At 41.5% G+C, this 14,330-nt stretch overlaps 1 protein-coding gene across 8 annotated transcripts in view; it reads left to right on the top strand.

Annotated features, from left to right (window-relative positions):
* Positions 1–14,330, top strand: part of gria4b (glutamate receptor, ionotropic, AMPA 4b) — a 170,426-nt gene that overhangs the window by 77,212 nt on the left and 78,884 nt on the right. For all 8 annotated transcript variants that reach the window (XR_005695917.1, XR_005695918.1, XR_005695916.1 and 5 more), the window contains one exon: positions 7,746–7,985. Coding sequence is in view for 5 of the 8 variants with exons in the window: in XM_040032447.1 (XP_039888381.1) it covers positions 7,746–7,985 (240 nt within the window). In the remaining 3 variants the exon portion in view is untranslated. The remainder of the gene's footprint in view (positions 1–7,745; positions 7,986–14,330) is intronic.

Below are 14,330 nucleotides of genomic sequence, written 5' to 3'. Positions count from 1 at the left end.
CAGTTTTTCATGGTGATGCATGTAGTTTCTTCCAAGCAACTCAGAAAACTTGCCTCAGTTCTTTTGTGGGTTTATGCTCTCTCAGCTTTATCTCTTAATGCGATCCCAGAGTGACTCCATGATGCAGCAGGACTGCTTGCTCTTTGTCTGGCCAGCAGTAGTTCTTCAACTTTGGTTGACTTTCAGGCCAATGAGACACTTCCATGATAATGCACAAACTATCTGAATGTTTGTTATCATACAGGCTTTTTTTTTTTTTTTTTACCAGAAATCCAGAATCCTCACACTACAGATAGTAGAGATCCCAGTGGATGAGCAGGCGTAGGCCAGGCTTCTATCTGTTTGTGGTTTTGATTGATTCCATGTTCAGTGTGGAGGCAATCTTCTTTAATGAAATGGATGATTCTCATTATCTGCCATGTGGCATGTGGCGTACACCCATATTGTGCCCTCCACTCTGCCAGAGCTTCCCTGGACACGGTGATCCCGTTGGCAGATTCTAAGTGAACGAGAATAATAAAAGGAAAAAATAATAAAAGGAAGTGCTTTGTTATTCTCACAGTTGGCCAGGATGTATAGTGAGAAACCGTGTGGAATATTTCAGCATCAGAGGTAGCACGTCTGAAAGACTGCCAAACGGGCAGCTGCTTTGGGATTTTTGAGCCTTCCGTTGATGTTTTTGATGATGATTTTAAAAATGATTTGTGCCTGGAAGAGTTTTCCTTTAATAGGGTAGAGAGGACATTATTTCTGGTTTTACTTCTACTCCACTAAAACAGGGAAATAGGTTTAGGTTAATAGTACAAAAGACAACCAATAAATGAACAAATAAATCATGATGTCTTATGTATTAAGATAAAATCGAAAAGACTTTATTGATCCCTTGTCACTGCCTAGTGGGCAGCTTTGCATTATTGTAAGTTAAAAATACTCCTAATTTACTTTTACTGGACCTTAGTGCAGTTCTTCAGTTCATTTTCTGTGTGAAGTGAGCTCTTTTAGCACATCTTCTTTCAAGAGAACAAGCTAACTTTCTTATTATTGGCTCCTGAGTGCAAACAGAAGTTTTAAATAGCAGAGGGGTGGTGCTGTGTATCTTAGGCCTTAGACACAGAAACCTACAGACTGGTCAGCAACACCCTGGCAACAAAAAATGCTAGGGAAAAGTGAATTCCCTGAGTGGTTGATAATTGGTTTCCAACGATCAAAGAGCTAGGTGCAAGTAGGGGAGACTTAGACTGTTGACCTTCAAAATAAAAGTTGCAACTTTTAAAATGTGTTAATTGCAGGGAGGAGGCGAATGCTATACATCGTCTGGCCGATTGGTTTCACATAGGGATCAACAACTCCCCAGCCTTTATAATATACAGTTTTCCCTAGCAACCATTGTTGCTAGGCCTGTGCCTGAGATAACTATATGAAGGAAATCAACCTTCACTGATCTTATACAGAACCAAGAGTAGAAAACAAGCATTTAAAACAGTCTTAATGCTGAAGTCGTGGAAGATGGCTGCTTCTTCCTGAGCATGGTCCTATTAATGCAAATGCTTTCTTATAGAGCGTCATCTGATTGCTCAGGTTTTCTCTGTTTTATTGCAGTCTTTACCTTACAACATAAAGTGCCTTAAGGCAGCCGTTATTGTGATTTGGTGACATGTAAACAAAATCAAATTGAATTGAATTCTGTCTTTTTGTCCTGTAGCTTTAATATTCAGTCAACAGGGACACAAATCTTTGCCCACAAATGTGTTAAACATAAAACAAAAGGATTTGAGTTCAGTGTTTACATAGTCCATGTACTGTATGTGATAGTAGCATTTCAGTGGTAATACTGTTAGTTTTGTTTGAACTCTAATGAAAACAGGCAGTAATTGGAGACAGAGACGGTTTTAATTTCAGCAGCTTTACTTACATACATACTAATGTGTTGTTATTCAATCTGGTGTTTCTGCGTAACAGCAGCTCGCCATGCACAGCGTGGGTGCGGGCTGACATATATTCAGGATTCAGTGAAGTGTGTGCGTGTGTGTGTGCTTGTGTATCTCTGCGTGCGCTGATGTCATCCTATCCCTGGAGGGGACATCAGTGGGCTGTGTGGATTTTCCAACCTCTGCACTCCTTTCTTGGTTGAGTGGACTCTCTCCCTCTCTCCCTGTTTGCCCCCATCCTTCAATGTGGAGACACACAGTAGGTGTTAATAACTGTGTGGTCTTAAGGGACCATTTGTGGCCATAAGTGGAGATATTTGGCACTGTGATACATTGCTGCAATCAGGCTATGTAAAATGTAATTATTCTTTCTTTTCCCCTCCAATGTTTAGATCTTCTCTAAATACATAAAAATGATCCGAAACCTGAGCTTTTGTTGGCTGAAGGAAATGCTAATAGCTTTGAAAAGCAAACCTTGAAGATAGCTTCAGGTTAAGGCAAACAAACAAACACAAAACAACCCTCAAATTAAAAGAAGACAACCCTCCTCCCGCAGCTCTTACCTCTCTTTCTACATATTTAATCTATGGTTCATTTTTGTTTTGGCTTTTTGGTTGGTTAAACATTAAATAAATATCCTCAGAGGTCAAACTGAGCTGAGTGTCAGTAAAGCTGATCAGCTAAAAAAAAAAAACGAAAAATATAAGCATCCATAATTTCAGCTCTGTGGTCTTTTTTCTTTTGCACCATCTCTAAAAATGAGCCATCTGTTCTTGGCTTGAGTGCTTACTTTGCAGTACAGGTTTGTTTTGATGTCAGCGCTCCTGCTGGCTCAGCTGTCAATCAAAAACATACACCATTCTGCCCGCTCATAGGCTTGGAGGCTAAATTGGTCGGACACAGGCCTCCTAATCTAACGACGGAAAGCTGCATTCCCGAACCTGTCTGCACATTCAACTAGAACTTCAGACGGCCTGTAAAGTCGACCTAGAGTAGCATTACCGTCGCATATGCTGAAAGCCCCTTCCTTCTTTTCATTAACAGTGCAAAATTGAAGTTACTTTAAGAGAATATTTTACTGCAAAAACACTGAAAGACTTGGGTTTTATTTGGCCAAGTGCAGTTCTCTGAATCTGTGGAGATAAAATAATTTAGCCCTCCCGCCCAACACCGAAACTGATTTTAAATGAGTCAGTCATGACTCAGGGAAAAGCAAACTTTAACAGTGAAGTTACATCATGTGGGGTGCCTTAAGGCATAGACATGGATTTGGGGGTGGGGGCAGGACAGGACACAGGGGACATGTCCTCTCTAATATTTAGAAAACATGAATTTGCCCACTCACTCTCTCTCTTAGAGGACTGTGCACAGTAAGCATAAATCTTGTTGAAACTTACCAAAGTCCAAAGGGCCTTAACGTATATTTATCATAAAGTGAAGCGAGGGGTTACCTCCACAAAGAAAAGATACAAAAGTACCCTGACGCCAGGCGGGAACAACTGAATGAGCTACACTCTGATGTCTCCAACCATCCATTCGTCAATTTTTTTAAAGTCTTATCCAACCGAGGGTCACAGCGAGGCCAGGCCCTATCCCAGCCGACACGGGGCGACAGGCCTCCAGTCCATCACAGACCAAACACAGGGACACTCACATTCAGGCCTACGGTTGTTTAGAATCACCAGAGAACCTAACGTGCAGTCTTTAGGCTGAGGGAGGAAACCATTGCAGACTCAGGCTGATCATATATATTCACATTTACTAAACAGAGCAAAAATTATGTGTACGCAAGCCCCAGCAGTGTTCACAGGTGTGGTTACTTTTAAGAGTGAAAAACAGAAGTTGTGTTGTTTTCTAAACAAAGGCACAGTCAGTTCATTTCAAAAATATAAGAGATTATTTTTTTACTATGTAAATATCAACTCCCCCCTTTGTTTTATGCCTTGAGAAAGGAACGTGCAATCTAGTCAGTGCGTTTGCACTGCCGCAGCACGTTAAGTCCAAGGTTCAAACCTAGTGAGGCCTGGCTGCAGCTATGAGGTGATTGGAGTGACCGTATCAACATGCCACACTAAATGCTGGAAATCACTTGGATGTTGACACAACAATGATCATTTTCATTTAGAAAAGTTGAGAATAATTATTTAAAGCTCTCCAGAATGCAGGAAATTGTCTGATTCTCAAAATTACATGGAAAACACTAACCCTAACTCACCACCGTTTGTCTTAATGCATCCCTCTACGTGCTCACACAAAAATACATTTTGCCTTCAGGACCTTCCAATGTGGCTCCAATCTCCAGTCACTAGGGATAAATGTGTATTTCCTGACAGGTTGCTGGCTATCGCCAGGTCAAGTTGGTTGCAAAACGTTGATTGCTAGCAGATTGTCGCAGTCATCTATAGTTTGCATGGAAGTTCCCGATTCGTCTGGAAACAATGGCCAACTAACCATCGAGTAGTAGTGAAACTTAAAAGCCTGCATGGCACTCCTCACAGTTCCACTCTTTGAGAAGTTTGGCCTGTGTTTGCAGCCGTGGTAGTTCCAACCATTTAACGCCACCAAACGGTCGAGGAACATTTTTCCTAGGCCGAGGCTTTCATGACTAGGGCTAAGTAGTAGTTTTAGCTGCCTAAATCTAACAAATTCCCTCTGGAAACGAGTCAGCTAAGTTTGAAAAGACTGAAAAACGCTACAAACTCCAGTTTCCTGAGTGAACAGCCCAGTTATCTCCACAAGCTGCTTCCAGTGTAAACTGTCACTCAGAATATGGCCTCACCTGACTATTTCCTAAAGTCATTCTGGCTGAAATCCCTGAAGGCGAACTACTGTACAGTCTTGACTGTTTTTCCCCCTGGTAGTATAGTTCCCAGCACCTCTGTGGACTATAATTGTGTGTAGAAGAAGAGTGACTTTCCTTTTAGTTTTTTACTGCCGCCTTGTTTGTTTCACTGAGGGAGGAAGATTAGAAATATGCACACTCTCTCTCCCCCTCTGTCTCAACAGCAGCGCACTGCACTCTCTGCATAGAAACAATGAGTTAGTCAGTAAAGCAGCCCTCTTGTTTACTTCCCCACCCCCAGTTTTCCTTTAACAACGGGAACATCTTGAGCTCTTCCTTCAGTTCGCCACTCACTCTGATTCTCCTCGCACCCGGAAACTGGCAGAGGACGCTCATTATCTTTACTCTCTGTTGTTGTTCCGTGTGTGCAGAAAGTGGGCAATTATAGTACAGCTCTAGTAGACAGCCAAACCTTTCTATAATGAGAAGATTTCCTCAAGCAGGACACATTGTGTATATGTGTGTATAGCACAGCTTGTGTATGCAAATGCAGGCGTTCCGTTTAATTCAAAGTCTGACCAATAAACACAACAGACGCAGGTTCAGTTGGTGCTGCTTTTATGCAATGAAAGCAGAGCAGCATGAGCATGATGTGTTTTGTTAATGGGGAATATGTCCTCTAGAATATATCTAAACAACAGCAAGGGGAGTGATTTAGTTGTTGGTACTGTTGTTTTGCTGTTTAAATGGGAGACGGGAACAGCCTTTTTAGATGAAAGCATCAGAGGAAACGGACGTGTTTGGTTTTGATCTCTGTTTGCTGCATTCAGTGGCTCTCTTGAAAGGATTTAAAGTGGTAATCAGCGGGATAATGGTTTGTTATTTTGTCGCCAGTCATGGTGCTAAGCGCTTATTGCCGTGGTGATTTTTGCACCACATTTCCCACCGATCAATTGTCATTCAAAGCAGCGAGGTCTTAGTTAAATGCGATGGCTATCACTGCTCATATTAAGCGCTGGGTTCTTGTAAAATATCGCTTCCTGTGAGCGTGGGACTTGAATGATTTAAGATGTGTTTCTCTGGAGATGAGCCCTCATTGCATGTTGTTTTTATGCTGCTAAATAATGAAGTTATCATAGTGACGAATGTGCCGAATAAAGGAAAAATGAACTGATACACAACGTGACAAAATCCTTTGTTGTACACTTGATATTTGTTGTGAGAAAAATATATTTCAAAAAACTAGTTCATAAATGCATTGTGTTTGAGTTGCCCTAGTTTTCTCCCCTCGTGTGAAACAGATCCAGGGTCTGAGGAAGCTCCGGGCTCTGTGGTTAAAAACAAAAGCCAGTGAAAAAGTATCAAAAACTAAAGTTCCTTTTGTGACCACTTGATGCTCAGTACAAAAGAAAGTCAGTACCTGTAGATGCACTTTATTTTCCTCCATATTGATGTTTGTAACTCACTTTTTACATTTATTAGTCTTCCTTAGCCCATCTGCAACTCGTCCAGGATGCAGCAGTCACCTCTGGGTGCTTAGTATTATAAGATAAAGACCCTACAATCAGACAACCTATGAGTAGGCACCTGGCAAAAGTGGGAAGGAAAAACTCCCTTTTACAGAGAAGAAACGGGCAAAACCAGCAGCCACCTCCTGTTACTGATTGGGGGTGAGGGAGAAAGACAAGACATTTAAAACTTTTATACATATAAAGCCCCACATGACCGAGCTCCTGCATATATAGCAGAGCCACTGAGACCATATAACAGCTGTTGGCCTTTTGTAAGTGTGTGTGCTGTATAAAAAAGCTATTATTAATAAAGTTATTATAGACTCCTGTGTTATAATGTTCCTTAGATCAGAAATAATCATCTTTACAGATTGTCACAAATGCTGGTTTTAGTCTCTGTGGTTCATTTTCCACTTCATGGGTGAATCTTTTTTAAACTCACCTGCAGTTTTGGGTGAAACTCCTTTCAGTGTAACCACACTTTACAGTGCTAAATTCAGCAGTTACAATTATATTGTTACTCACGTTCCAAAGGTTCATCAGTTACCTGCGCTCCAGGTAGATGGAAAGAAAAACGCACATGTGGTACAATCAGCTGATTTCAGTTTGTATCTGGGAGGAGGAAAGTGGTGGAGCGGTCCTACAGCTGTTCAGGAGATTCCTTTTATTGCACAAAAGGTCAAGAATGTGATGGTAAAGTTCAAACTGCATCCAGGGCAAAACAAAAGCAACACAACTTCGGCTCTTTGCGAAAATCTGCACAGACAGCATGCTAACACAAAGCTAACAGGGAACCCAGAGGGATGATGAAGCTGAATGCAGGCCGACCCCAGTAATACTAAATGCCTTTCCTTTTTTTTAAAAATAATAACCCCGCCCCTGCTCGTCTGATTAAGCTTTGTTAAGGCTTGAATTTAATGCTTTCTACTTTGAATCCTTATAAAAGTCCCTTCACTCCCTTTGCATTGCTAAAGCATTTTTAAGAGTCTAAGCAGTTTCTGTTCCAGTTTTGTGACTGAAAGTCTTTTATTATGTCACCAATAAATTAGGATTTATCTGTGTTTGTACCCGGACTGTTTATGGATGCATTTTGCTAACTTAGCATTTGAAAAACCATAGTTGGATACTTCTGGCTCACGGCAAACACACAAGTAACCAAAATGGTGATGTCAAGTGGCTGCAGCTATCTTTTATATACAGTCTATGGCTGTAAACAATGTGAAAAGGGTCCCAAACCCAAAGAGAATTACCAACTGTGCACTTGGTATTTCCAGAAGAAAAAGAAAACTGTCACTACTTGTGTATATGTTATCATAACAATATAAAAAGAAATCATTAGTTGGCGACTTCTTGACAATATTCAGTAAAACTAAAGGGCTGAAAAGAACTTCAACTTCATTTCACTTCTTTTTTCACTATATAAAACCTTGACATGTTATTTTTTTTTCTCTCAATTCCCATTACCTCAAGCTACTTCAAATTTATTGTACCAATTAATTTTTATGTTCTTGTTTCCTTCCGCAGTCTGCTCCCAGTACTCCCGCGGTGTCTTCGCCATTTTCGGCCTGTACGACAAGCGTTCGGTCCACACGTTGACGTCCTTCTGCAGCGCGCTGCACATCTCCCTCATCACGCCGAGTTTCCCCACCGAGGGCGAGAGCCAGTTCACCCTGCAGCTCCGGCCGTCGATCCGTGGGGCCCTCCTGTCCCTCCTCGACCACTACGACTGGAACAAGTTCGTCTTCCTGTACGACACAGACCGAGGTGGGGGATGAAAATAAACACCTCTCACTCTGACAGCTTAATCACACATTGGAGATGTTTTCTTGGATTCTGTGCCAGCTTGTGAGCATGCCGTACATTAATGTGTTTCTCATCTAACAGAAAACCTTTTTAAATGCATCATCAGTTGATCTCGGCGAACTTTTCTTTGAAATCGGTGAATCTGCTCCCCTCACCAGAGAATCATTACATTCACATACACTGAAAATGAGTTCTTTCCAGTAAATGAAAATCTTAGATATACTGCACAAAGTTGCTTTGCTCGACAGCGTTACAAGTTATCGGACTACAGAAACAACTTGCAATCAAACATAAGTGAGTCCTTGAGGGAAAAAAAATGAGAGGTTGGGTAGAAATATGAAGAGACAAGTGCTGCTTCAAAGTAAAAGCAAGACAGTCCTGAAAGCTGATGATATACAGATCATCTCAGACAACTGTGCAAACACAGAGAGGAAAAGCCATGAACCTATTTCATCACCAAATGCATCAACATTTAATAAAGCAGACAGAGTTTTTAGGTACTGCAACCATATCCAAATGATTTTAACCCCCAGAGAATTGAAGAAGTATTGTCTTCATGAAGGAGGTAAGCTTTGAATATGACCTGCATTAGATTTGTGGCTGGATGTGCAAACCTAAGGGATCTCATTGGAGCTGCAGCGATTAAAAAACAGGATGAGTGTTGGAGGGTAATTTATTACAATGCAACACATTACTATAATTGCATTACATTTATCAATAACTCATTAAACCATTACTCTTTCCAAATTCAGGTAATTACAGATACAAAGTTACTTTCGGTTTACAACCACATTAGCTACTTTCACAATAAACTACAGATCCACCCACAGGAGAGATCTGCTGAGAGCTAAACATCTTCTAAGCTTGTTTTCTGTTTAGTGTTTGCGCTGCTCTGTCCTTCGCACCAAAATAATGAGAAGCTTCTGAAATACTGGAATTGCAGGCTTTGTAATAATGGAGGTGTTACAATAGCTGAGCAGTGGCCTGTGATGCAACATCACCTACTGTCGTGATGATTTGTTCAGCCTCTTTTTCCAGTCTTCCACACGAAACGAGAAATAAAATCAAATAATTCAATTTTAATAAAATAAAAGTGCAAGAATGAAAAGATGCAAGTAATAAATAAGCTGCAAAGAAGAAAATGAAATAAAATGAGTTGAAGTTTTTTGTGTAAATATTGCAGGTAGATCTTTACAAATTAGATGCTGTAGTAGCAGATGATAATAATAATTAGAGTGTGAATGGAGTAATGGCGTGGAAGGGGGGCAGTGTTCATTTCAGGAGTCTGCTTATGACCAAATGCAGTACATCTGTGTCACTCGAGGTTTCTCTTATCTTGGAAATCTACCTCTGTAGTAGAAGCTAAAAGAGACAGTTTCTAAGAACTACAGTGGTCCCCAGTTGCTGCAGTCCAGACACATAACAAAGACGGGGGACTATCTCCTGCAGTTATTAGAACAATATAGAAGTTCCTGCAGTGTGAAAGTGGCTCTTTGTTCTCTTAGATATGCCAATAAACCTTGTTCTTACCACAGCATTTTTCACTCATGGATGTTAGTTAGAAGAGAAAGAGGATTTCTGGAGTAAGAGAGAGTGGTGATTGGAGCAGACTTTAATGGACATGTGGGGGAAGGGGACAGAGGTGATGAGGAGGTCTTGTGTCGGTGCAATGGAGGACAATATGAAAGGACAGATGGTAGTGGATTTTTCAAAAGATGGAAATGGCTGCGGTGAACACATGCTTCAAGAAGAGGGAGCAACATAGGGTGATGTAGAAAGGTCGATGAAGGTGAATACATGCAGAAGGTGCAATTGGAGAGACTTGATTGTCTGCAGGATGACTTTGGACATCAAGAAGAGGAAATGAGTGAAGATGGAGGCAAAGATTAAATGGTGGAAGTTGAAGAAGGAAGAATGATACGCCAAGAGAGTGTTTGTCCTATTACAGAGGAAATAGGACAAACAGACTTGGTGGTAGAATGTGAAAGTTCAAGAAATATCCAGAGGAAGAAGTTAGCAAAGAAAAAGTGGGATAGTCAGGTGGATTAAGAAGGTAGACAGGATTACTGGGAGGTTAGGTCTACAGCAGGGAGAGAGGAGGCAAAGACCAAAAAAAGCTTGTGATTAGTCATATCTGATTCTGGACTTGAAGAAGAAAAGTACTTGTATCGACTGGTTACAGAGAGATGGAGTTGGAAAGGATGTGCAGCTGGTTGGGATGATTATGAATAGAGCTGAAACGTATTAATGAGGAAGCCAGCATGTTAAGAAGATGGAAAGATTTAAACATCTGCGATGAACCAGCCAAAGGGACGGACAGTGCACAAGAGAGGTGAAGAAGAGAGTGCAGTGAAGGTGAGTGTCAGGGGTGATTTGTGACAGAAGGACAGAAGGTGACTATGGTGTATGGTTTGGAGATGGTGGCACTGACAAACAGATGATAGGCCGAGCTGGAGGTGGCAGAGCTGAAGAGCAATCAGAATGGACAAGATTAGGAATGAGTACATCAGACGGACAGCTCAGATCGAGCAGTTTACAGATAAAGTTAGAGATGCAAGGCTCAGATGGTTTGGACATGTGCAGAGGAGAGAGATTGGATATATTAGAAAAGGATTTTGAGGCTGGAGCTGCCTAGGCAGGATGGAAAGACTAAGAGGGAGACCACACAGAAGATTCATGGATGTAGTGAAGAAGGAAATGCAGAGCATGTTACAGAGGGGAATACTAGGCACGGGGGGGAGACAAAGGCAGATGGTCTGCTGCAACAGCCAGAAAAATAAGAAAATAAAGTAATGCATAATTAAAACAAAAAATATTTCTTACATTTAAATAAAATTTGGAAAGGTAAATAAAATTAAACATGCAAACATGCTCTGTGTACACACAGATGTGCACAAAGTGTTGTTTTGTGAGGCAGTAACATTTATCAGAAAGAAATCTCTGAGGTCTCAATCATATCTCCTATGTTTTCTCCTCATGCCCCCTGCGTGGCGAACAGTAAGGTGTGAATGGATGTGCTTCTGAAATAATGGCTGTTTTTTGTCCTCAGTATGTCTTGTGGCCATCGAGCGATCAATATTGCAGCGCAGCTGCTGTTGGAAGTGTTGTGGACATTGTTGGACCTCTCTCCCTCTGGCTCAGTTCCCCACCTGAGGAAGCGAGCTCTGTATTCATCTCATGTATATGTTTCTCACTCTTCCGTGTCTCTCTCTTTTTTCCCATATTCCTCCTTTTTTTCCTTTCACCCACCCGATCTTTGCCTCTCAGTCACCACATACACACCGACAGAGTCAATAAGTTTCTACTTTTTCACCCCACCGTGTCGCATTTCCATTACAAGACAGAATGGATATGGACTGCTGCTTGGATCACATCTCCACATCTCGCTTTCATACATTTTCCAGAAGGTAGTCAGAGGGCTTCATTCTTTCTCTCTGCTGCAGTGATTGTTTGAGCAGATTGGCTATACAGGGGCTGCAGAGTGAGGATGATATCGGGATGGCGTCCCTTCAGAACAACTCATTCCCTCCTTCTTTTTCTTATCTGAAGTCATACATGCTTGACTGGATAAAAAGCCTCCACTCCTCTCAACAAAACCGGCATGTATCTGATCAAGTATCCTCCAAACCCACAAAGGTTCCCAGATGTACGACTTTGCTGCCCTATAGACTGGCTGAGGACACAAAACGTGGCTTTTCTGTGTTTTCTGGAGCTTCGGTCTGTCTTCAAGCTCAGGATCATTGAGACCAGAATTAAGATAACATGCAATTTCAGTATCAGTGGCATAAAAATCACCAAGAGGTGAAGACAATCACCTACTAGAAGGTTAGGAGGTCGTTATAACCTCATGGGGCGACCGTGGCTCAGGGGGTTGGGAATCGCATCTGTAACCGGAAGGTCGCCGGTTCGATCCCTGGGCTCTCTGTCCTGGTCGTTGTGTCCTTGGGCAAGACACTTTACCCTACTTGCCTACTGGTGTTGGCCAGAGGGGCCGATGGCGCGATATGGCAGCCTGTCAGTCTGCCCCAGGGCAGCTGTGGCTACAACTGTAGCTGCCTCCACCAGTGTATGAATGTGAGAGTGAATGAATAGTGGTATTGTAAAGCGCTTTGGGTGCCTTGAAAAGCGCTATATAAATCCAATCCATTATTATTATTATTGAGTGAAAGCAGTTCTTTGCTACTGTGAAAATGAATACTAATGAGCAGTGTTAAAACAGCAACAAAAATTTCCATTTGAATCCTGCAGGGTTGATGGGCTGTGACGTGTGAGGTCCAGACTATTCTTGCGTTACAATGTTTTTTGGTTTGAAGCACCTGATGTCTATGGACGTTCTGTTTTCTGGTTGGTCAGTCATTTTTCAGCATCGAATTCACCAATTCATGTTTATCCATCGAGCACTGAGAGATGTAGTAGGTCTCTCAAGCCTGGCAACCATGAGTCCTTAGGGAAAACTGAATTTTCCCCAGTCAGTTGGTTAGTGGTTGCAAAGACATATATGCTGCACCAAATATTTCCTGGCAATTGCTCTGGTGGCACGTTGCAAAAGTTTCCTTTAGTTTTCCATGGAAGAGGTCGACGTAAAAGTTGTGCCTTTTGAAAAGTGTGGCTCAGTGGGGCCCAATTTTTACTTTGAAGGTAAATGTTCTCCATTTCACATCAGGCGAATAATAAGCGAGTCTTTGCGAAGAAGTCAGTGTCTTCCGGAGCAATCACAAGGCAACCTGGCAGCAACCAATCCACAGCTCACATTCTCGTTTTGGGAGAAAAAGTTATTTTCTGTGTTTTGTTATTTTTTTTCCATGTGTTTTTAGAAATCGTTGTTCTCACAGTAGAGAATTTCCTTCCTGTTTCCAGTGTTTTCATTATAAAATATCTCGACAGGATGCTCTTTTTCCCTAACTCACTGCAGGAGTGACAAATGAGAAGGGGGAGGAGCAAAGTGTGTACAGATGTCTACTTTTTGATTTGATTGGAGCAACGTCCTGGACATAGAGGGGAGCAACTAAACCTAAAGTATCGATGCAATACAAGAAATGGTACTGTTGATATTTGGATCAATTTGCCTACCCTTCCTACCAATATGAAAACCGAAAACAGCCTTTCACTGTGCTGATAACATTAAAAAGCAGGTGATTTTTAAAGTACCCATCGGTATTCAGATAATTAATACAGGTGATCCCAGATCAATGCCAAACAAGGCTGAGAATTTGTCTTCCTGTAGAGATTTAACACAGCCATACTGGATGCCTTTGTGAAAAATGCTGGATACATGCTTCACAACACAAAAGACTATGGAATAAGATGATTAGAGAGGGTATCATATTAGCATGTGACACATGCACGCCTGTCAGAGTTGATGTGGATTGTTTGTGTTTGCAGAAACACAAGCGTATCTGTTCCGGGTGACAGATGACTGACGGATGTCTAAAACTCTGCAGACACACTTGGAAAACATTGCTCAGTACGTGTTGCCCTTTAGTCTGCATTGTGTTCCTGTTACTGAAAGTTAGGGCTGTCGGCTTTTTTTGGAAATTTTCTTTGAAATTTGAACTGCCGCTAAAATGATGTTGTGGATATGGTTTTTTTATGTTGCCGGTGTGAGTGCAACAGGATGTGCCTTGTATTTCAGCAGGTGGACTTCATAAAATGCACAGTTCAGCTGACCCTGCTGTCCTCTCAGTAAAACAGGAGGGTTTTTTCTACGTATACAGCCATTTCCAGCCACACAGCAAGCAAGGTTAGACCTAAAACTTAGGGGGTCCTGTAAGTGCAATAACTGCAACCACTGCACAGACCTGACAGACCTTTTAATTAACCAAATTAAAACTTTGGTGAACAGTTAATGGTTTAACTGAAGTGCCAACTCTCAGGTACTGGATTTGCTGGACACAACTTTTCCTTACTATTCATATCCTCTATATTATTTTTAGGCCTGTTTCTCATTCTTTTGTCCAGTTTCTTCAAATTTCTAAGGACACACTGCACACCATATGTGAAATATGCAAAGTTTGTGGTTAACAAGTCTCTGGGAATCACCACACTGGTGCAAAGATATAATTTTATGCCTGTCAAACTGTGCTATCTTTGACATTTCCTTGGCTCAACTAATCATTGACTCGTAGATCAGTGTTAAGTGGCTTAACTTTCCTTTTAAAGTGGTCAGGAGTAAGGACTGAACAAAAATGTAGTGAAAAACATCCAATATCAAAATAAGAACCTTGAGAAACCTTCAGTAAGGCAAGAGAACTACAGCTCAAGAGCACTTTAACAAGTTCCACAAAGGTGTTTCTAGCTAGAAGCTTT

Source organism: Simochromis diagramma, unplaced genomic scaffold, assembly GCF_900408965.1.
Source record: "Simochromis diagramma unplaced genomic scaffold, fSimDia1.1 OVJJ01000216.1, whole genome shotgun sequence".
Classification (NCBI taxonomy): Eukaryota; Metazoa; Chordata; class Actinopteri; order Cichliformes; family Cichlidae; genus Simochromis; species Simochromis diagramma.
Note: the sequence above shows the minus strand (reverse complement) of the source record. Positions and strands in the feature narration are given on the sequence as shown.